Source organism: Nyctereutes procyonoides, unplaced genomic scaffold (assembly GCF_905146905.1).
Source record: "Nyctereutes procyonoides isolate TBG_1078 unplaced genomic scaffold, NYPRO_anot_genome, whole genome shotgun sequence".
Classification (NCBI taxonomy): domain Eukaryota; kingdom Metazoa; phylum Chordata; class Mammalia; order Carnivora; family Canidae; genus Nyctereutes; species Nyctereutes procyonoides.
Genome location: NW_026575051.1, coordinates 4,856,360 through 4,877,116, shown reverse-complemented (window position 1 = coordinate 4,877,116; position 20,757 = coordinate 4,856,360). Strand labels below are relative to the sequence as shown.

The window sequence follows — 20,757 nt, the reverse complement described above, 5'->3', positions numbered from 1 at the left end:
AGAGGCAGAGACACAGGCAGAGGGAGAAGCAGGCTCCATGCAGGGAGACCGACGTGGGTTTCGATCCTGGGTCTCCAGGATCACACCCTAGGCTGAAGGCAGCGCTAAACTGCTGAGCCACCCGGGCTGCCCGAGCCTCCGTTTCTTTACTCGTAAAATGGAACCGATAATATCTGAGAGAGTGGAGGGACATCTGGGTGGCTCAGTCAGTTAATCATCTACCTTTTGGCTCAGGTCATGATCTCAGGGTCCTGGGATAGAGCCCCACGTCAGGCTCCCTCCTCAGCGGGGAATCTGCTCTCCCTCTCCCTCTGTCCCTCCCCCTGCTCATGCTCTCTCTCTGTCTCTCAAATAAACAAAATCTTGAAAAAAAAAATCTGAGAGAGTGGAGACCCGAAAGCACCAGGTCTTTCCCACCACAGGCTTGAACATTTTTGCATTTATACTTTACACACTTTACACACCTTCTCATAACATTCTCTCAATGATCTCCACCCTCTGCTCCCCTTGGAAAGGATTTCAATATTCCCTTCCAGTCCTTCCTACCATATAACCCATCCATGGGCACCCCAACATACACCTTCCAGCCATATTCCCCAACCCTGCCCTTCCCATACAGCCAGCCCTCCACACCTTCCCCGGACCCAGCCTCTTCGCTCACTACCCCTATCCCATCCCCTTCCTGCAGCTCCGCCCCAAGACCACCACGCCTCTAGATAGAGCCAAACTTTCCACCCGGACTAGAATAATCCTTCCCAGGTTCCCTCTCCCAGAAAGTGCAAACAGAGACCAGAGTCAGGAAGTGACTTTAATGTCTCAGGAGCTGGAATGTGAGCAAGACAGGGCTCTCCAGGCCTCTGGCCCCAAGGGACTGAGGGAGGGTGGGGTGGCAGTGACCAGCCTGGATCCTCCTCTAAATCAAATGGCAACGGCGGGAACAGATTGGGTCCTTGGATATGCAACTCAAGCCGCTTTGGCAGGGGCATATGACGTTGAGGGCTCCTTTGGTCTGTGGGAAATGTGAACGAGAGGTGGGAGTCACCAAGGTACAGGGAAGAAGGGGGTTTACACCTCTCGGGGAGCAGGGGACTGGGGGCTGTCAGCTGTACAGTGGATAGCTCTATGACCTTAGGCAAGTTAGTGAGTTCTTGGTCTCAGTCTCCTCATCCATCAAATGGGGGTGGTAATAGTAACCTGCCTCATGGGGTGACCATGAGGACTGAATAAAATAGATCCAGGGCCCATCATGAAAAGACCCTCTGGACACCCCAGCTGTATAGTCAGGCCATCGGCAGCTCCCCAGACAGGGAAGTGGAGGCCCAGCCCATTCTTCCTAGAAAGGTTTGGGCCCAGGGCCAGATAAGAAAGGACGAGGAGTAACAACCCGTACTATGCGTTCTACATTTCTATCAGCTCAGAACCAAGTCCGGATGGGCACTGTTGTTGCCAGGACAATATTGGTGAGGTTGTCACTTTAGCACCATCTTACAGGTGAGGAAACTAAGGCTCAGAGAGCAGAGGTGACCTGGCTGAAGTCACAGAGACAGGGGATGGAAAATCCAGGATTTAAACTCAGGTCATTGGGACGCCTGGGTGGCTCAGCGGTTGGGCGTCTGCCTTCAGCTCTGGGCATGATCCTGTTTCGGGGATCGAGTCCCGCATCGGGCTCCCTGAGAGGAGCCTGCTTCTCCCTCTGCCTGTGTCTCTGCCTCTCTGTGTTGCTCATGAATAAAAAAATAAATAAAACCTTTAAGAAAAAACAAAAAAAAAAAAACAAAAAAACCTCAGGTCCTACTCCCAAGCTCTGGTCCCTGCTGCCGCAGTGCCAGGCTCTTCTCAAAAAATTGGAGAGGTGGGTCACCTGGGTGGCTCAGTGGTTGAGCGTCTGTCATTGGCTCAGGATGTGATCCCGGGGTCCTGGGATCAAGTCCCACATCGGGGTCCCCGAGGCGGCCTGCCTCTCCCTCGGTGTCTCTCATGAATAAATAAATAAAATCTTAAAAAAAAGAGAGAGAGGGAGGTGAGGACTGGTAGGGAAAAAGTCTTTTCCCATCTCCTTTGCCTCAGTGATGTCAGGGTAGAGAATATTCATTCAACAAACGTTCAGTGATCACCTACTGTGTGCAGATACTAAGTTGGAGGTAGGGGGTTCAAAGATGGCCATGCTGCAAGGCTGCCCTGGGCAAGCTCCAGCCAGCTCATGCTCTGGACGGCACCCAGGGAAGACTGGGGCAATCCAGGCTGTGCTGAGAGTGGGAGATGCAGGCTTCCCAGAGGAGGCGACCAGAATTGTGCTGCAGGATGAGTAGGAGTGGCCGGGTGAGGAAGGGGTGAGGGCACTCCAAGCAGAGGGTGAGAAAGCAGGGGGCAGCCCCAGAGGCCTGTTTAGCCTCCCCCACCCTTCAGGCCAGAGCTGGCTGCCCCAGCCCAGAGCCTCACCTGGAACAGGCACAACATGGCTATTCTGGCCTTGGGGGCACAGAAGGCGCCTCCGTGGTCCAGGTTCATTAGGCAGCAGTCACTGACGCACTCGGAGTGGTGGGAGCACTCCACTCCGTTCACCTGTGGGGACAACTCTGGTGCCACCAGCTCTCTGGCTGCATGGGAAGGGGAGGGAGGACCTGGGACATTGCTAGGCCCCTGGGGTCCGGGAAGAGAGGCCATGAGATGGTGGCCACTAGGGGACACCCCCTGCCCTGCACCTGCCCCAGGAGAGGAAGGGGGGGTCAGTACTTTGCCTGTGTCTCTCCTTTTCCTGGGCTCCCTCTATGCTCTATACCCAGCTCACACTTGGTAGGAGTGGTGGGAAGAAAGGGAGGGACAGAAAGATGGGGAAGGGAATGAAGAGTGATTGCTCGAGAGAGGGGGAAGAGAGATTAGGGCAGGTTGGTAAGGCCGGGCTGGGGGGCAGGTCTGAGACAGCCTGGGGTGGGCTGGGCTCAGGGGAGGGGGGGCTTGGTGCTGGTCATAAGGCCACTTTCTTTCACTTCCGGGGCCACCAGGCAGGTGAAGCAGCAGGGCTCTGAAGCCCTTTGGGGGACTCAGTAAGCTTCCAGCCCTGGGAACAAGTCCCCACCCCCTACTCAGCTCTCCAAACCCAACCAGTGCCTCCTGGCTGGTCTAAGGCGACTACAGTGGAAGGTTCGAAATGCTCTTTTGGCTCACCTTCATGAACCTCTTTTTAAAGGGCAGGAACTCGCCTGGGCAAGGGAGCAGAACCCCCGCGAGGAGCACGAGGGCCATGGCCATGGGCCTGGGCACCGAGGATCCTGGCTCTGGTGGGGCCGGAGGGGCCCCAGGGACAAACCCCTTGCCTGGCACGTGACCCGGGGCCCCAGGGGCCCGCCCTGGGCCGGGGGTGGAGGGTGAAGAAGTTAATGGTCACAGGCTGCTCAGCAGCGGAGGCAGCAGACAGGACTCCAGGAAGCAATGGCATAAGGAAGGCAGCTCCCGTGATACCCTGATTCAAGCCTTGGACAGGCTGGATCACACATTTTAGGGGGCCCAGAGGGCCCCAAATGCATTACTTCCAAATTACGGGGGGAAAACCACTCGTGGAATAAAATTTTGTTTTGAAAAATTATGTGAAGTCGATATACTGAAATGAAAGTCAGCTTCCTCCTTAATAGTCTGATTCTCTCCTTCTGTCTCTCTGTCCCTGGTGCCCCAGACTGCCCCCTACCCCTTATCTTTTGGAGAAGCCAGCCCCGGCGTCTGGTGCTTCTGAGGCCTTCTCCAGGTCCAGTCTTGTCATTGGGAAGAATCAGGAGGAGAGGGACCCTGGGTGGCTCAGTAGTTGAGCATCTGCCTTAGGTTCAGGGCATGATCCCCAGATCCCAGAATCAAGTCCCGCATCGGGCTCCCTGTGGGGAGCCTGCTTCTCCCTCTGCCTGTGTGTCTCTCTCTCTCTCTGTGTGTGTCTCCCATGAATAACTAAATAAAATCTTAAAAAAAAAAAAAGAATCAGGAGGTGAAACAAGATGGCCTTGAAGACCTAGGAATTGTCTAGTCTTGATGAGTCAATTAATTATCTAAGGGTTTGTCTGTGAATCTTATGAAAGTCAGGATGTGCAGACAATGGAAGAGAGGAGAAAAGACTCAGAGGGAAACGGGGTTTAAGGGACTGTGTCATGAGGCAAACAGTGGAATGGTGGGGGAGGCAGCCTTCCTCAGGATGTCCCTCTCCATGAAAACTTCACCTCACCTCGCCCTTGCCTGCCTCTGCTTTTTACAAAAATTTCCTCTTGGGGGCAGCCGGGGTGGCAGAGCGGTTTAGCGCTGCCTTCAGCCCAGGGCGTGATCCTGGAGACCCTGGATCGAGTCCCACGTTGGGCTCCCTGCATGGAGCCTGCTTCTCCCTCTGCCTGTGTCTCTGCCTCTCTCTCTCCTCTCTGTGTTTCTCATGAATAAATAAATAAAATCTTAAAAAAAAAATTTGCTCCTGGGGCGCCTGGGTGGCTCCGTGGTTTAAGCGTCCCACTCTTGATTCTGGCTCAGGTCATGATCTCAGGGTGGTGAGATTGAGCCCTGCATGGGACTCCCTGCTCCGTGTGGGGTCCGTTTGAGATTCTCTCTCCCCATCTCCCTCTGTCCCTCCCCCTTCTTGTTCTCTCTCCCTCTCTCTAAAATAAATACATCTTTTAAAAAATTTTGCTCTTAAGAAGAGATGTGAGAAGCCCTGGGTTAAGGGGGTATTACAGACTTAATTGTACCCCCTACCAAATTCAGATGTTGAGGCCCTGCCCTGCAATGTGATGATACATATGGAGATGGGAACTTTGGGAAGTGATTAGGTTTAGATGAGGTCATGAGGGTTCCCTCCTAAGGGGTTTAGTGCCCTCATAGGAGGAGACACCAGAAGGACACCTGGCTGGCTCACTTGGTGGACCATGCTGCTCTTGATCTCAGGGTTGTGAGTTTGAGCCCCACCCTGGGCGTAGAAATTACTTAAAAGAGAGATAGAGAGACCAGAGAGCTTGCTGTCTCTTTCTCTCTGCCATATGAGGACAAAGCACAAAATGCAGCCATTTACAAGCTCTCACCAGAACCCAATCATGCTGATACCTTGATTTTGGGGTTCCAGGTTTCAGAACTCTGAGAAATACATCTCTCTCATTTAAGCTACTCAATCTGTGATATTTTTTATTTTGTTGTTATGGCAGCCGGGCTGACTAATATAGGGGTCTTAAGTCTTTTCTCTGAGAATAACACCTCCACTGTACTCAGAGGGCTTGGGATCCATCATCTCAATCAGCTCTCTCTATATTAGGGTAATTAATACTAGCTGTCACAACAGAGAGCTCCTGAAATTTTGGCAGTTTGGCAAAATAAAATCTTATTTACTACTCATGTAAAATCTGATATGAAACAGAAGACCTTTCTTCCATCTTGTAGTCACACCATCTGGAAGACTGGCCTCCAGGGTCATTCTGGAAGATGGAGGAGACAGATGGAGGAAGTACACAGACACATTAATGCCTCAGCCAGGAGGGACACATGCCTCTTCCACTCACAAATCATTAGCCACAACTAGTCACATGACCCAACCTTCTGCGAGGGAGGCTGGAAAATTCAAGGGAGTCCTGGAACATTCAGTATGTTCTATCATTTCTGCTGCATGACTTTTTTTTTTTTTAAAGCTTTTATTTATTTATTTGAGAAAGAGAGAGCACACAAGAGAGAGCAGAAGCAGGATGGGGAACAGAGGGAGAAGCAGACCACCCCCAACCCACCCTGAGCAGAGAGCCTGATGTGGGGCTCCATCCTGGGACTCCAGGATCATGACCCAAGCCAAAGGCAGACGCTTAACCAACTGAGCCACCCACATGCCCCTCTGCTGCATAACCCTTATCCTCATTTTAACAGATGAGGACCCCCAAAACTCAAGGCACAGTAACCTGTCCAAATAACACAATTAGGTCACAGAGCCACATATAAATGTAGGACATTCTAGCTATTGAGCCCAAGCTCTTAACACTGTCCCACACTGCTATGGTGGCCAGGGGGCCTTGCTCTCAGGGAAGGACTCCTGTTATCACTGTGTCCTCTCCTTCCAGGAGTCATGGTCTATGGCTCTCTTCACATCGATGGTCTGCTGCTCTGGGCAGCAACCCATCCACAAAGCTCACCGTCTCTCCCAGCTCCACCATGCACTAGAGGGGATGCCCAGTCACTAATAATTCTTCCTACAGAGTTCCCTCCTTCCCTGACGTATTTGCTTGTGCCCTTGTGGGTATTAGGTAAGTGGAAAATACTGTTAACTGCACAGGAAAGGGCAGATTTGGAGGCAAGAGGTCAGCAGCTGTGTGTCAAGACTGGCAAGCTGGGATTCGATTCTTCATCTGGTGTCCAAGGGCCCCTGGGAAGTTCATGGAAGGCCCGGAGGGGAGGGTGGAGCCCCTGAAATTCAAGTCATAATGTGCATGACTTAAAAAATTTTTGTTAAAGTCTTCCTCAGAAATGACTTAAGACTGGTTCAGAACCTTCATTTTAAGGTGAGGACACGGAGGCCCAGAAAAGGCAGACGTCCACAAGTGATGCAACAGAGCCAGGCCAAGACGCCAGGCTCTTGACCCCAGGTCCCGCACCGTTTCTCCTGTTCCAGGGGCTTGTCTCCCCAATCCAGCTGGTGCTGGTCACAGGCATGCACAGGTCACACCTGTGCAGCATGAAGGGGGTGGGAGTCAGATCACCAGGGTGGCCAGGGCCAGGGGTGTGGGAGTGGTCGCTGGGCACCTGACCAGTGAATGTGGCCACAGCCTTGCGTATTGGCCAGGGCCCAAACACAGCCGCCCCAGAGGAGAAGAGGAGTCAGTTCAGGGCAGGGGAATACTTCGCTGGGGGACCTCTGTGATCTCCCCCCTGGCCCCTATTCTCTGCCCCTCATCTTCCCTCCTCTGACATTCTCCAGTCTCTTCTGCACCTTTCTGGTGGTTTACATGACAATGTTCTCACTGGTCTATAGCAAAATGAAATTAAGGGTAATGTAGGGTTTTTTTAAAAGATAAAATTAAAGAATGATTCTTTGTTCTGAAATTATGCCCTTCCTACTTTTTTTGGTGTTCAAATATATTTTTATGAAACAATGGCAATAATACAATGGTAGTTTTGTTCAGTTTGCCCTGTTGTTACGTGGCTGTTATACACATGTTGTTAATATGTAAATGCTGTCAGTCCCCAAAGTTTTTTGGAAGCCTTTTTTCTTTTAAAGATTTTATTTATGGGCAGCCCTGGTGGCGCAGCGGTTTAGCGCTGCCTGCAGCCAAGGGCGTGATCCTGGAGACCCTGGATCGAGTCCTGCGTCAGGCTCTCTGCGTGGAGCCTGCTTCTCTCTCTGCCTGTGTCTCTGCCCCTCTCTCTCTCTCTCTGCATCTCTATGAATAAATAAAAATAAAATCTTTTTTAAAAAAAGATTTTATTTATTTGAGAGAGACAGCTGGAGGGAGAGGGAGAGAAAAATCTGAAGCAGACTCTGGGCTGAGCGCAGAGCCTGGTGTGAGGCTTGATCTCATGACCACAAGATCATGACCTGAGCTGAAACCAAGAGTCGGAGGCTCAAATGATTGAACCACTGAGGTGCCCCAGAAGTTATATCAGTTTGTGAAAATACAAAATAAAGTTCTGGAGAAAACTCATGTGGTAGAAACTGTTACTCAATTCATTCCTGAAGGGATTCCTCTCAAAGTAATCTGGGGAGATTGATGAGTAAGTAGGTGCCTGAAAGAGTTTGAGATGTGGAGACACCATAGCCAAAGCTTCCTAGAGAAGATGGGCAGCAGGAAATATTTGGAGGTGAAGGGGTGGAGACACCAAGGTCCTATGTAGAATGCCCAGGACAGCCCTGGATGCCAGCAGGAGGGGGCAGTGCTCTTTTTCAGAGTCTTGAAGAGAGACTAAGATTCAGACAAGCTGAGAATAAAGGCCTTCCAAGTAAGAGTCCAGAGTGAGCAAAGATTTGGAGGTAACAATGAGCAGAGCACAATGGACAGGCTGTCTGCTTGTGGAAGGACATAGTGGAGTCAGAGCAGTCAATGCTATGGGAAACTTGCAGGGTCATGAGGGTAAGCCAGTTGAGGTGGCTCCTTAATGGACAGCTGGGCTGGTGGTGGCAGTGGGGAGATGGGGGATTGCTGGTTCCTGACAAATGAAGATGGATGTTGGTAGGCAGAAACACAGCTATCTAGAATATCCCAAGTTATGACACATGAGGATTGCTCTAGATCCAGGAAAGGCTCCCCTGGGGGCAGGAGTGAGTCATGGACATGTTTCTTTGGTCAGGGACAATGCCAAAGGAAGGGTGCTTAGAAACATGTGCTCACTGCCTCCCATCCTCTAAAAGCATTAAGCTACAACAGATCAAAGAATTTCACTTTTTTTAACTAAAAGAGATACATTTTTAAAAGATTTTATTTATTTATTCATGAGACACACACACACACACACACACACACACACACACACACAGGCAGAGACACAGGCAGAGGGAGAAGCAGGCTCCATGCAGGGAGCCCGACGCGGAACTTGATCCTGGGATTCCAGGATCAGGCCCTGGGCCGAAGGCAGGTGCTAAACCGCTGAGCCACCCGGGCTGCCCAGAGATACACTTTATATTGGTATTCAGACAACCAGTAGATATTGTCGGCATCCATTCCAATCAGTTGATGTCTGTGTCATGCTGATGGTTGAATATTTGGAATACCACCACTGTGAATGTGTGTGTGGGGGGCATGTACACATTTATAATGTGTGTTTGTGTGTGCAACTAAAGTTTCACAAAATAATACTTACATATACTACATGCAACCTGTTCTGAGATTATTTATTGTATTCCATCTTTTAAGAATGTTGGTTAGGGGGCACCTGGGTGGCTCAGTCAGCTAAGAATTCTACTCTTGGTTTCAGCTCAAGGTTGTGAGATGGAGCCCCACATCAGGCTCCATACTCAGTGTGGAGTCCGCTTGGGATTCTTTCTCTCTCCTGGTCCTTTACCCTCTGCCCCTTCCCCCACTCAGGTGCGCACACTCTCTCTCTCAAATAAATAAAATAAACACAATCTTTAAAAATGTTAGTTAGAATCCACCAAATTGCTTTCACCATTCTATTGAGTCACACTGAATTCTATTGAGTCCCAACTCATTGCAGACCAGTCTCAGTCCCCATTTGCCCACTGATTCATTCATTCAACAAATATTTGCCCATTAATTCACTCTTAGTCTCCATTTGTCCATCAATGCATTTTCAGTCTTCATTTGCCCATTGATTCGTTCATTCAACAAACATTTTGTGACACTTGTTCTATGTATGTTAGGCAGTTTATCACCAGGCTGCAGTTGCAGATAACAGACACCACTGTACTTATTCTAAGCAGAAAGGAATGTAATACAGAAATTTGGGGCTTACGAAGTCACTGAAAGGACTGGAGGAGAGGAGTGAGATCCAGCCTGAACCTCCAGGAATGAAACCCTAAAAACGGGGATCCCTGGGTGGCTCAGCAGTTTAGTGCATGCCATTGGCTCAGGGCATGATCCTGGAGTCCCGGGATCAAGTCCCACATCGGGCTCCCTGCATGGAGCCTGCTTCTCGCTCTGCCTGTGTCTCTGCCTCTCTCTCTCTCTCTCTCTCTCTGTCTCTCATGAATAAAGAAATAAAATCTTTAAAAAAAAAAAAAGAAACCCTAAAAACCCTGCAGAACTGAGCTGTCAGGGAAGCTACTGCCTCAGTCAGTATCCGGAAGGTAGGAGTCAGGAGGCCATCACTGCAACCTTTGGCACCAAGAACACACACTTTAGCTGTGATCTCAGAATCAGGGAGCTGCTGTCAAAATTACTGTCTGTGTCTGCTATATCTTTTCTCTCTCTCTCTCTTTTTTTTTTTTTTTTTGGTGCAGTAGGTTCTTTTTTTTAATAAATTAATTTTTTATTGGTGTTCTATTTACCAACATACAGAATAACACCCAGTGCTCATCCTGTCAAGTGCCCCCCTCAGTGCCCGTCACCCACTCACCCCCACCCCCCGCCCTCCTCCCCTTCCACCACCCCTAGTTCATTTCCCAGAGTTAGGAGTCCCCATGTTCTGTGTCCCTTTCTGATATTTCCCACACATTTCTTCTCCCTTCCCTTATATTCCCTTTCACTATTATTTATATTCCCCAAATGAATGAGAACATATAATGTTTGTCCTCCGATTGACTTACTTCACTCAGCATAATACCCTCCAGTTCCATCCACGTTGAAGCAAATGGTGGGTATTTGTCGTTTCTAATGGCTGAGGAATATTCCATTGTATACATAGACCACATCTTCTTTATCCATTCATCTTTCGATGGACACCGAGGCTCCTTCCACAGTTTGTCTATTGTGGACATTGCTGCTAGAAACATCGGGGTGCAGGTGTCCCGGCGTTTCACTGTGTCTGTATCTTTGGGGTAAATCCCCAACAGTGCAATTGCTGGGTCGTAGGGCAGATCTATTTTTAACTCTTTGAGGAACCTCCACACAGTTTTCCAGAGTGGCTGCACCAGTTCACATTCCCACCAACAGTGTAAGAGGGTTCGCTTTTCTCCGCATCCTCTCCAACATTTGTTGTTTCCTGCCTTGTTAATTTTCCCCATTCTCACTGGTGTGAGGTGGGATCTCATTGTGGTTTTGATTTGTATTTCCCTGATGTCCAGTGATGCGGAGCATTTTCTCATGTGCATGTTGGCCATGTCTAGGTCTTCCTCTGTGAGATTTCTCTTCATGTCTTTTGCCCATTTCATGATTGGATTGTTTGTTTCTTTGGTGTTGAATTTAAGAAGTTCTTTATAGATCTTGGATACTAGCCCTTTATCTGATATGCCATTTGCAAATCTCTTCTCCCATTCTGTAGGTTGTCTTTTAGTTTTGTTGACTGTATCCTTTGCTGTGCAAAAGCTTTTTATCTTGATGAAGTCCCAATAGTTCATTTTTGCTTTTGTTTCTTTTGCCTTCGTGGATGTATCTCGCAAGAAGTTACTGTGGCCAAGTTCAAAAAGCCTAAAAAAAGAATGCCTCTCACACAAATTCCTCTGCTCCACTTAACTCCATTCACATCACTTCTTGGGCAGTGCATATAATCAGTGATACCTAAATCACACCTGGAGTCCTGAGTGTGACCGTCTAACATTTCGTTTTCCAGCCCAGCTATACAGGAAGGCACATCAGAGGACAGCACAGAAGCTAAACAAGCCAATCGACAGCAAACCCCCTAACAGGGACAAAATGTCTGAAAGTGGCACAGGTTACCTGGATGGTGTGAAGGTAGGTTTCTACTCCCTGTCTGAATGGAAAAAGTCTGAAAACTTTTCCATTTTTACAGCTGCACGTCACTTTGAATGCCAACATAATGCCTTTTATTTCTATACTTCTCTCTCATATATATTTAATATGTCAGGTTTTAAAAAATCACCAATTTGATGGTCAGGGTTTTTCCTCTCTGGCAATTTGGTGGGGAAGTTCCACGCCCCACAGCCTGCCCGCTTACCAACTGTGCTATTTTTATGCACCCATCCTGGTTCACTCTCAGAAAGGGCAGTGGAAGCTGCTTTGTCACTTTGTTCTAGCAACAATCAAAAGTGACAAAAAAAAAAAAAAAGTGACTCCCTCTGCTCTGTGCCATTAACTGCCTTGCTCACTGTAACCTGAACTTGCTCATTGCCTGCAGACTTCCATGGTAATCATAGTTCCTCTCCCTAAAACCAGTTGCTTCACAGACAAAAGATGTTATCTGCCATTTGCGGAAACCAAGGCAAGAGATGGTCCTGGGAAAGACAGGCAGATAGATGAGCTCACCTCCCCTTTCTGTATTCCATGATGGACCAAACTCACTCTCTCCTCTGGTAGCTGGCTCTGTGCTCACCTGTCACCTCTTATTTAAGAGGCTACAATAAGAACACTCAAAGTTCAATAACTGTCTATTTAATAAGTAAATTGTAAAACAAATCACTAATAGTGTAATCTCATTTAGCAAGACAGGGCTACAGGACATACAAATAGTTATAGCCTATTTTTTTTAAAAAAGATTTTATTTATTTATTCATAAGAGGCACAGAGAGAGAGAGACAGACAGAGACACAGGCAGAGGGAGAATCAGGGTCCATGCAGGGAGCCCGATGTAGGACTCGATCCCAGGTCTCCAGGATCAGGCCCTGGGCCGAAGGCAGCACTAAACCGCTGAGCCACCCGGGCTGCCCAAGGATACTGGTTCTTTATCAGGTATGTGTTCTGCAAAGCTTGTGCTTTGTCTTTTCAACTCTTAACAGTGTCTGTCACAGAGCACAAGTTTTTAATTTTCAGTTTTCCAATTTTTTCTTGTTCATCATTCTTTCAGCGTTCTATTTTTTTTAAGATTCTATTTATTCATGAGAAACACAGAGAGTATTATGCTGAGTGAAGTAAGTCAATCAGAGAAGGACAAACAGTGTATGTTCTCATTCATTTGGGGAATATAAATAATAGTGAAAGGGAATATAAGGGAAGGGAGAAGAAATGTGTGGGAAATATCAGAAAGGGAGACAGAACATAAAGACTCCTAACTCTGGGAAATGAACTAGGGGTGGTGGAAGGGGAGGAGGGCGGGGGGTGGGGGTGAATGGGTGACGGGCACTGAGGGGGACACTTGACGGGATGAGCACTGGGTGTTATTCTGTATGTTGGTAAATTGAACACCAATAAAAATTAATTTATTAAAAAAAGAAGAGAGAAACACAGAGAGGCAGAGACATAGGCAGAGGGAGAAGCAGGCAAGGAGCCTGATGTGGGACTCGATCCCGAGTCTCCAGGATCACACCCTGGGCTGAAGGCAGGGCTCAACCGCTGAGCCACCCAGGCTGCCCTGTATAGCCTATTTTTTTAAACTGCAAAATAAACGGCTTAATATAAGACAGAGGTTTATTTTTCTTTCATGTAACATTCCAAGCATACATAGTCCAGGGCTGATAGGGCAGCTCCAAGCCTCAGTGGCCCAGGCTGGTCTGGCATCTACAGGTATTGTAATCAGCAAGGTCCCAGATTGCTTACCAAGCTGTTCCTGTTTCAGGCAGCATAATGGAAGATGGGAGAAGAAAGGGTCTGAATTTTCCTTTAAGAACTCTTCCATTCCAGGCAGCCCGGGGGGCTCAGCGGTTTAGTGCCGACTTCAGTCCAGGGCGTGATCCCGGAGACCCGGGATCGAGTCTCACGTCAGGCTCTCTGCATGGAGCCTGCTTCTCCCTCTGCCTGTGTCTTGGCCTCTCTCTCTCTATGTGTGTGTCTCTATGAATAAGTGAATAAAATCTTTAAAAAAAAAAGAACTCTTTCATTCCATTGGCCAGTCATAGTCACATGGCCAAGCCTAGCTGCAAGAGAAGCTGGGAAATGTAGTGTCTATTCTAGGCAGCTATGTGACCCACAAAAAAAAAAAAAAAAAATGAGGCACAGTGTGTTTGCCTAGGTGTATGCTTTCTAATTCCACAAGGTGCTTTCCCATTTGTGTCCAAGAGTCCTATCTGTAATCTCCTTAATCATGCAATCTCCATACCACACCCTCTCTGCCTCCTGGACTCACATTTGACTCCAGCATCCCCCAGAATACAAGTACCCAGGGTGATAGGAGAATGGAGAGGCTCTACAGTGAGGATTCATTTACCTTTGCCATTCTTTGTCATCTCAGACTGACAGGGCTGGGCCAAACACACTGCCCACATTTATGCACCTTGGAAACAATAAATATTTGCCAGCCTTGTGATCAGAAGATGTCACCAGAGCACTGCAGTTAGCCTGGATGGTTTCCAGCCTTAGAAAACAGGATTCATTACATAGCACCTCTTTCCCACCTTCCAATAATGTGATCTGGGGTACCTACAGCCTCAGGGAATTTCTCCTGAGGTTCCATCCTGGGGTCAATTTTAGTATATGTGCTGCTGAAGCGAGCACAATCCTGGGGTCAAATCTGAGGAATTTGTTCACTCCCTTGGAAGTAGCTGAGGTTCTCACACTTGCTCTGGCCACTTGGACCTTCTCATACTCTCTATAGAACACCAGGAAATGGCAAAAGATGTAATCCAAGTTCATGAACTCTGCTCTCTTTCTCTGCCTTCCTTCCCTCTTCTCACTCTATTGTATGTATCTAGGTCACTGCTTCTCAGACAACAATACATAAACTATTTTAAGAAATCATATTTCTGCTTTTCTATTATTATTTGTTTGCTCTGTTCACATTCATTTTGAAATCTCTTACTCATCAGCAGATAAGCTGTAGCAAATGCCAAACACTTAGGAGAAAAATATCTATTCACTTAAGTTTTTCCTTTAAGGAAAGACATGCATCACGTAATTTTGGCTATGGGACTCCCTGGCCCAACTCAAGGAAAAGAGGTGGTTTAAGGTGGTAATGACTGAGAAGCCCTGAGGCAGAGGGTTGAGAGGAGAGGAAGATAGCAGAGAGAGCCTGGACCTCCCAGGCTGGGGTGTTGATTTATCTTTTGACTTAGGAGGGTCAGGTGTCTTGGCAGAGGAAAGCTCTCTCTCCACTCACTTCTTATTCCTCTCAAAGGAAACTGTATCATGTTCCAGGACATTCAAATGGCTATAGTTTCTTGTGGGCAGGGATCAGGGACATTAAGCTCTCACACTTGAGTGTAGTGATGCAGATTTTTTGTTCTCATTCTCATTCTGAAAGAAGAGAACAGACCCAGTGACTGGACCATGCAACAGTCATTTGTTGTATCTGTTACTTACTGTTGCAAAACGAAGTACCCCAAATCTTAGTGGCTTCACAGATCATTTCTTATTTTACAGTCTCTGCATGTCAGGAATCCAGTCACATTGTAACTGGGTCCTCTGGCTCTGGGTTTCTCACAAGGCTGCAGTCACGGTGTTAGCTTGGGCCTCGGTCATCTTCAGGCTTGACCAGGGTGGATCTGCTTCCAAGCTTCCTCAGGTGGTGGGTGGCAGGTTTTGGTTCTTTGAAGGCTGTTAGACTGATTAGCTCAGTTCTTCACAGGCTTTGGCCTGAGTCCTGCCTGGGTTCCTTGCCACATAGATCTCTCCATAGGACAGCTTGTGGCATGGCAGCTGTCTCCATGAGCATGAGCAAGTGAAAGGCAAGAGAAAATGGAAGCAAGATGGAAGTCATAGTCTTTTGTAATCTACCCTTAAAATTAACAGTCTCAGGGCATCTGGGTGGCTCAGTTGGTTAAGTCTCTGCCTTTGGCTAAGGTCATGATCCCAGGATGCTGGGATCAAGTCCTGCATCAGGCTCCCTGCTCAGCAAGGAATCTGCTTCTCCCTTTCCCTCTGCCCTTCCCTCTGTTAGTGCTTTCTCTCTCTCTCTTACTCTCAAATAAAATCTTAAAAAAAAAAAATAAAAACAATCTCTTTCTTTGCCATCTTCTATTGGTAGAAGCAAGTCCCTAGGTCCAGGTCACATTCAAGGGGGGGTGCAGATTACACAAGGTATATTTAGGAAGTGGGAGTCATTGGGGTCATTTTAGAATGCTGTCTACCAGAGGCACCTGGGTTGCTCAGTGGTGAGCATCTGCCTTCGACTCAGGTTGTGATCCTACGGTCCTGGGATCGAGTCCCACATCAGGCTCCCTGCATGGAGCCTGCTTCTCTCTCTGCCTGTGTCTCTGCCTCTCCCTCTGTGTCTCCCATGAATAGATACATAAAAATCTTTAAAAAAAGAGAAGGTGGCTGTCTACCATACTTGCCGTCTATTATTATTAGAGAGGTATAAAAGTCATATTTGCTGATGATAAGAGGATTCCTATTTCACAAAAGATAAATCGATCTCTCTCTTCTGTTTCTTCACTCATAACAGCAACTCTGAAGTTGTTGCTTTGGGCTCAGGGAGCAGTTGGTGGTGAGTTGAGAGAGAAGGAAAGGCTCTGCTTTAAGTCTTAGGACACATCCATGGCCTCCAGGCCCTTTTGCTCACTTGAGAATACTGTGCTGGGATCCTGCTGGAAGTCATCTTGCGGGGACAGCTGAAGTTCTCATCTTGTAATTAGGGGTCTGGCTAAAGTCACCTACCAGCAAGCCAGCCTCTACCATAGTCCCATCTGAGAGAAACTGATTGGTATCCCTTGTGGTTAAATTCTCTGCTTTCCTTCCCCCATCTTACTCTATTGTATGTATCTAGGCCACTGCCTCTCAAACAACAATACATAAACTATTTTAAGAAATCACATTTCTCTTTTTTTATTATTATTTGTTTGCTTCTTGCTCATTCATTTTGAAATCTCTTACTCATCAGCAGAGAAGCTGTAGCAAGTGCCAAACGTTTCCCACCCTGGAGAGTTCCTCCCTCTGTTTCCTCTCCCCTCCTCTCCTCTTCAGAGATCCAATGAAGCCCCTCTCTTCTAAGAAGACTTCTTGGAATCAACTGAAGAGATGGAAATTTCCTTGGAAATGTAATTGCCTGAAGGCAAAAGAAGGAAACAAGCTGACTATCTGAAAGAAGCCTGAGTGAAGACAGATGATGGCAACTATCAGTTATGAAATTTCTCTTCTCCTTGAAAGAGAACCTCTGTAGGGAGAGACAGATGCATCTAGCTGCTGAGCACACAGAAGGTGTTCCATTAGTCCTTGTTGACCGATGCTACCTGTGGAGGTTTCGAAATGTTCACAAATTCTTTGTCACTCTTCCTTCAAAAGGTAGAGCCTGGAGCACTTGGGTGGCTCAGTCAGTTAAGTGTCTGACTCTTTTTTTTTAAATATTTGATTTATTTATTAATAGAGACACAGAGAGAGAATGAGAGGCAGGGACACAGGCAGAGGGAGAAGCAGGCTCCGTGCAGAGAGCCTGACGCAGAACTCGATCCAGGGTCTCCAGGATCACACCCTGGGCTGCAGGAGGCACTAAACCGCTGCGCCACCAGGGCTGCCCTAAGGGTCTGACTCTTGATCTCAGCTCATGTCTTTTTTTTTTTTTTTTAAGATTTTATTTATTTATTCATGAGAGACAGAGAGATGGGGGGAAGAGACACAGGTAGAGGGAGAAGCAGGCTCCATGCAGGGAGACTGACATGGGACTCGATTCCAGGTCTCCAGGATCACACCCTGGGCTGAAGGTGGAACTAAACTGCTGAGCCACCCAGGCTGCCCCTCAGCTCATGTTTTAAACTCAGGGTCGTGAGTTCAAGCCCCATATTGGGCTCACATTAGCCATGGAGCCTACCTATAAAGAAAATAATATTTTAAAAATTGGGTGGGGGGGCACCTGGATGGCTCAGTGGTTGAGCATATGCCTTTGGCTCAAGTTGTGACCCTGGGGTCCTGGGATTGAGTCCTGCATCAGGCTCCTCACAGAGAGCCTGCTTCTCCCCCTACTTGTGTCTCTGCCTCCCTCTGCGCGTCTCTCATGAATAAATAAATAAACTCTTAAAACATTTTTAATGTAAAGAAAGGTGGAGCCTAATTCTTCCTTCCTTACATGTGGGCTGGATCAGTGAATCATTTCTAATGAATAGGATGTAGTGGACTGATAATGTTCAACTTCTGAAGTTAAATCAGAAGAATTATTGCAGCTTTTGCCTTGCTTTCTCTTGGATGACCCAATCTAGAGGAAGCCAGCTGCTATGTCGTGAGGGCTCTCAAGCATCCCTGTGGAGATGCCCATACTAGAGAAACTGAGGTCTCTTGCCAACAGCCAGCATCAACTTGTCAGCCAAATAAAAGAGCCATCTTGAAAGTGGATCCTTCAGCCCGAGTCAGGCCTTTGGATAACTGCAGCCTTGGCCAAAAGTTTGACCACAACCATAGCTTGACCGAATCAGAACCCCCCAACTAATAGGCTTCTGAATTCCTGTGAGAGATAAATGCTTACTGGTGTTTTAAATTGTTAAGAGGGAGAGAGCTGGAGAAACACTGAAGGAGGGAAAGGTTTTGCTTCCTGGTTCTAGTACGTTCAGTTGGCAAGTTCCTGCAGTGCAAGCATCTTCCCCAGTCCCCAGTGCCTGGAATGACCAGCAGCACAAGCAGCTAGCAGCTTCTCCTGGCACTGCCCACCTTGGGCAGTAGTTAAACAAAGTGCTTCCACCTCCTGCAGGTTTTGCAGCTTCTCTAGCACCCAGCACCTGGTGCACACTTGGCTTCTCCAGCATGAGGCTCCTGCAGCACTCACGTGTTCTCTAGCATCTAGCCTTCTCTAGCAGGCTTCTGCAGTACTTAGAGGCCAGGAGCACCCAGTGGGCAGTGGTTTCCCCTGTACCTGCTCAGGCAGTTTTCTAGCTTTTGGTTAGGCACCTCCATGTGAAGAACTTTCCCTGGCATCTTAGAGAGCAGATTTCTGGCAAGTTCCACTCTCATGACAGTACAATGACTTTTCTGCCATCTGGTGAGCCATAGGATGTGTTTTCAACAAGGTCTGGATTTCAGCTTTAGTGGGGGCTAGGGATGTCTCTTCCTTGGGTGTTCTATCTTAAGCCACAGCCCTAGAAGTAGGGGCTGCTCCTACATCTACTATTCGTGTATTCTTTATTCCTTACTAAAAGGTCCTTTTGTTACTTTAATCCCCTGTTGTAATAAGTTATGATATTAAAATTTCCCTGTTCTGGGGATCCCTGGGTGGCGCAGCAGTTTAGCGCCTGCCTTTGGCCGGGGGCATGATCCTGGAGACCCGGGATCGAATCCCACGTCGGGCTCCCAGTGCATGGAGCCTGCTTCTCCCTCCGTCTATGTCTCTGCCTCTCTCTCTCTCTCTGTGACTATCATAAATAAATAAATTTAAAAAAAAATTCCCTGTTCAAATTACTGTACGATTTCTCTCTCTTGATTGGACCCAGGCTGATACACTAAGTTTGGTCATAGATTGTTACACAGCAACACGTAACCCATACAACACTCCCCATCTCATTGTCCGCTGCCAACTCCCCTTTCTTTACCATAGCCAATTGTTATCTTGTGCCTATGCAGAGCAGGTTCTCCCTTCAAGGCTTTATAAGGAGTAAGGTATGACCTACTGCTAAAAGAACAAAGTTTATAAGATCAAAGATTTAATTTGCCAAATGCCAAATGAAAGGTTCAGATATGAAGTGCTATAGGAAGGAGCAAAGGCTGGTTGAAGAAATCTCTAGGCTGCAGTAGGACATAATTCAACTCTGATGACACTACAGGACACAGACCAGTAAAAACGAGAGAAGGGCATTATAGGCAGAGGGAACACTGTATCAAAAGCTTAGAGGCAAGACCACATGTGACAGGATTAGGTCAGCAGTAACCACTATTCACTTCAGTTTGGCTGGAGAAGAGATCTGACCTGATAGGCTAGTGACAAGCAATATGATCTTGCTCCTGGCAAGATCACAAAGGATTTTAAATATAAAGCTAATTCATTTGGTGCTATGATGTTAAAAAAAAAAAAAAGGTGGGGGGGTTGAGTGACCATGACTTTGAGGATAAATCTCAACCTACTTTCGCTTTAAGTACAATTATACTTGTCAGATCATGAGACTTAGCTTTGGGGCTGAGAAAAAAGTTCACCATGATAGTAGGGAAATCCTGAATGTTCTCAAGGATGATCAACTCGTGGCTCTGAGACTAGCCTGGAGTGTGTAGGCCTAGAGAAAATGAAGACAGAAGTAGAAAGTGATACCCCAAAAGTCCTGAAGCAGGGAATAGGGTAGCAGCAGTGGTAAGTGAAGAACTTGGGTAGATGTGGGATGTTTGGAATGGCTGGTTGGATGTAGTGGAGAGAAGTTGAAGGTGATGCCCAATACTTAGGTGGTGACATGGGAACTCGAGGAGCTGGTTGAGAAGTGGATAGGTGATGTTGGCTTTTGATAGGTTCCACTGGAGTGACTGCTGTGTATCTAAGAAACAGGAAGGAGCACCCTCAGGCCTGAACTCAGGAGAGAGATAAGGACTGATGATTCAGATCTGGTAGTGGTGTCCACTCAGAGGAGACAAGTCAAACTTTGGGAGATGGTGATGAGAGGATGGCTTTCTGATCAGCCCATCCTCATTAACAACCCTCCCCCCCACCTCACCTCTGACCCAAATGATGACGTCCTGAGTCAGGAATTCAGTGGGGACAAATTTCCTCAAGTACTTCAGGCCTAAAAGGACAGCCAGTGTTGTCTCTCTCAACTGCCACCGATTCTGGCTTAGAATCCATGGTCAACCCCCATGGGGTTCAGGCCAAAGACTATGAAAACAAAAAGCCCAAGACTAGGAGATTCTAACCCTATTTTGGCCCCAAATCAGCCTTGTAACCTTAAGCAAGTCACTTTCCCTCTTTGGGTTTGTTTTCTCCTTCAGCAAAAAGCCAGGGTTGGCCTTGGACTGGACTGTGGTTTTTAAATCCTGCCACTGAAGAACAACGGAGTTCCATAGCTGGGCCAACATGTTCTTCCTCCTCAATCAGGTAGTAGCAGATGGAACAGCTCCAATTTTAGGGTTTTCTCCCATAACATTTTCTTAAACCATTCGCAATCACTACTGCTTGTTTTCCAGCAAGGGCTCACAAATAACACAATGAATGAACAAGTGGGAAATGCAATGAATGGGGAAATCTGAAAATAGGTGGCCATATTTGGTTTGACAGTCTCCTTGTTTCTGGAGAATTCATGGTTATGGTTTGTATTACCCACACAATCTGGTTTCTAAAGCTAAGTTCCAGTGGCATTTCAGGGTGCTTCATAGAGGGTTCTGGGACTCCTCAGTGCCTGTAATCCAAAGAGACTAGATTCATTGCTCTCTAAGGACCTTTCCAGTGCTAAACTTTCACTCTTTCAATCTTGATCTTTGATGCATACCCTCT

At 47.4% G+C, this 20,757-nt stretch overlaps 1 protein-coding gene across 1 annotated transcript; it reads right to left on the bottom strand.

Moving 5' to 3' along the window:
• Positions 1–913: 913 nt before the first annotated feature.
• Positions 914–3,243, bottom strand: CLPSL2 (colipase like 2). The gene is made up of 3 exons (XM_055330357.1): positions 3,166–3,243; positions 2,440–2,640; positions 914–1,009 (listed from the first exon to the last, which is right to left on the bottom strand). The coding sequence occupies exons 1-3, from the start codon at positions 3,241–3,243 to the stop codon at positions 914–916; spliced, it is 375 nt and encodes a 124-aa protein (XP_055186332.1).
• Between the last annotated feature and the right edge of the window lie 17,514 nt (positions 3,244–20,757).

Excerpts from the sequence above, each read along its gene's own strand:
- CLPSL2 (XM_055330357.1), bottom strand. The coding sequence starts at position 3,243 with ATGGCCCTCGTGCTCCTCGCGGGGGTTCTGCTCCCTTGCCCAGGCGAG. Across the intron at positions 2,641-3,165 it reads TTAAAAAGAGGTTCATGAAG|GGGCCTAGCAATGTCCCAGG; the intron begins GTGAGCCAAAAG and ends CCCGGACCCCAG. Across the intron at positions 1,010-2,439 it reads CCATGTTGTGCCTGTTCCAG|ACCAAAGGAGCCCTCAACGT; the intron begins GTGAGGCTCTGG and ends CATTTCCCACAG.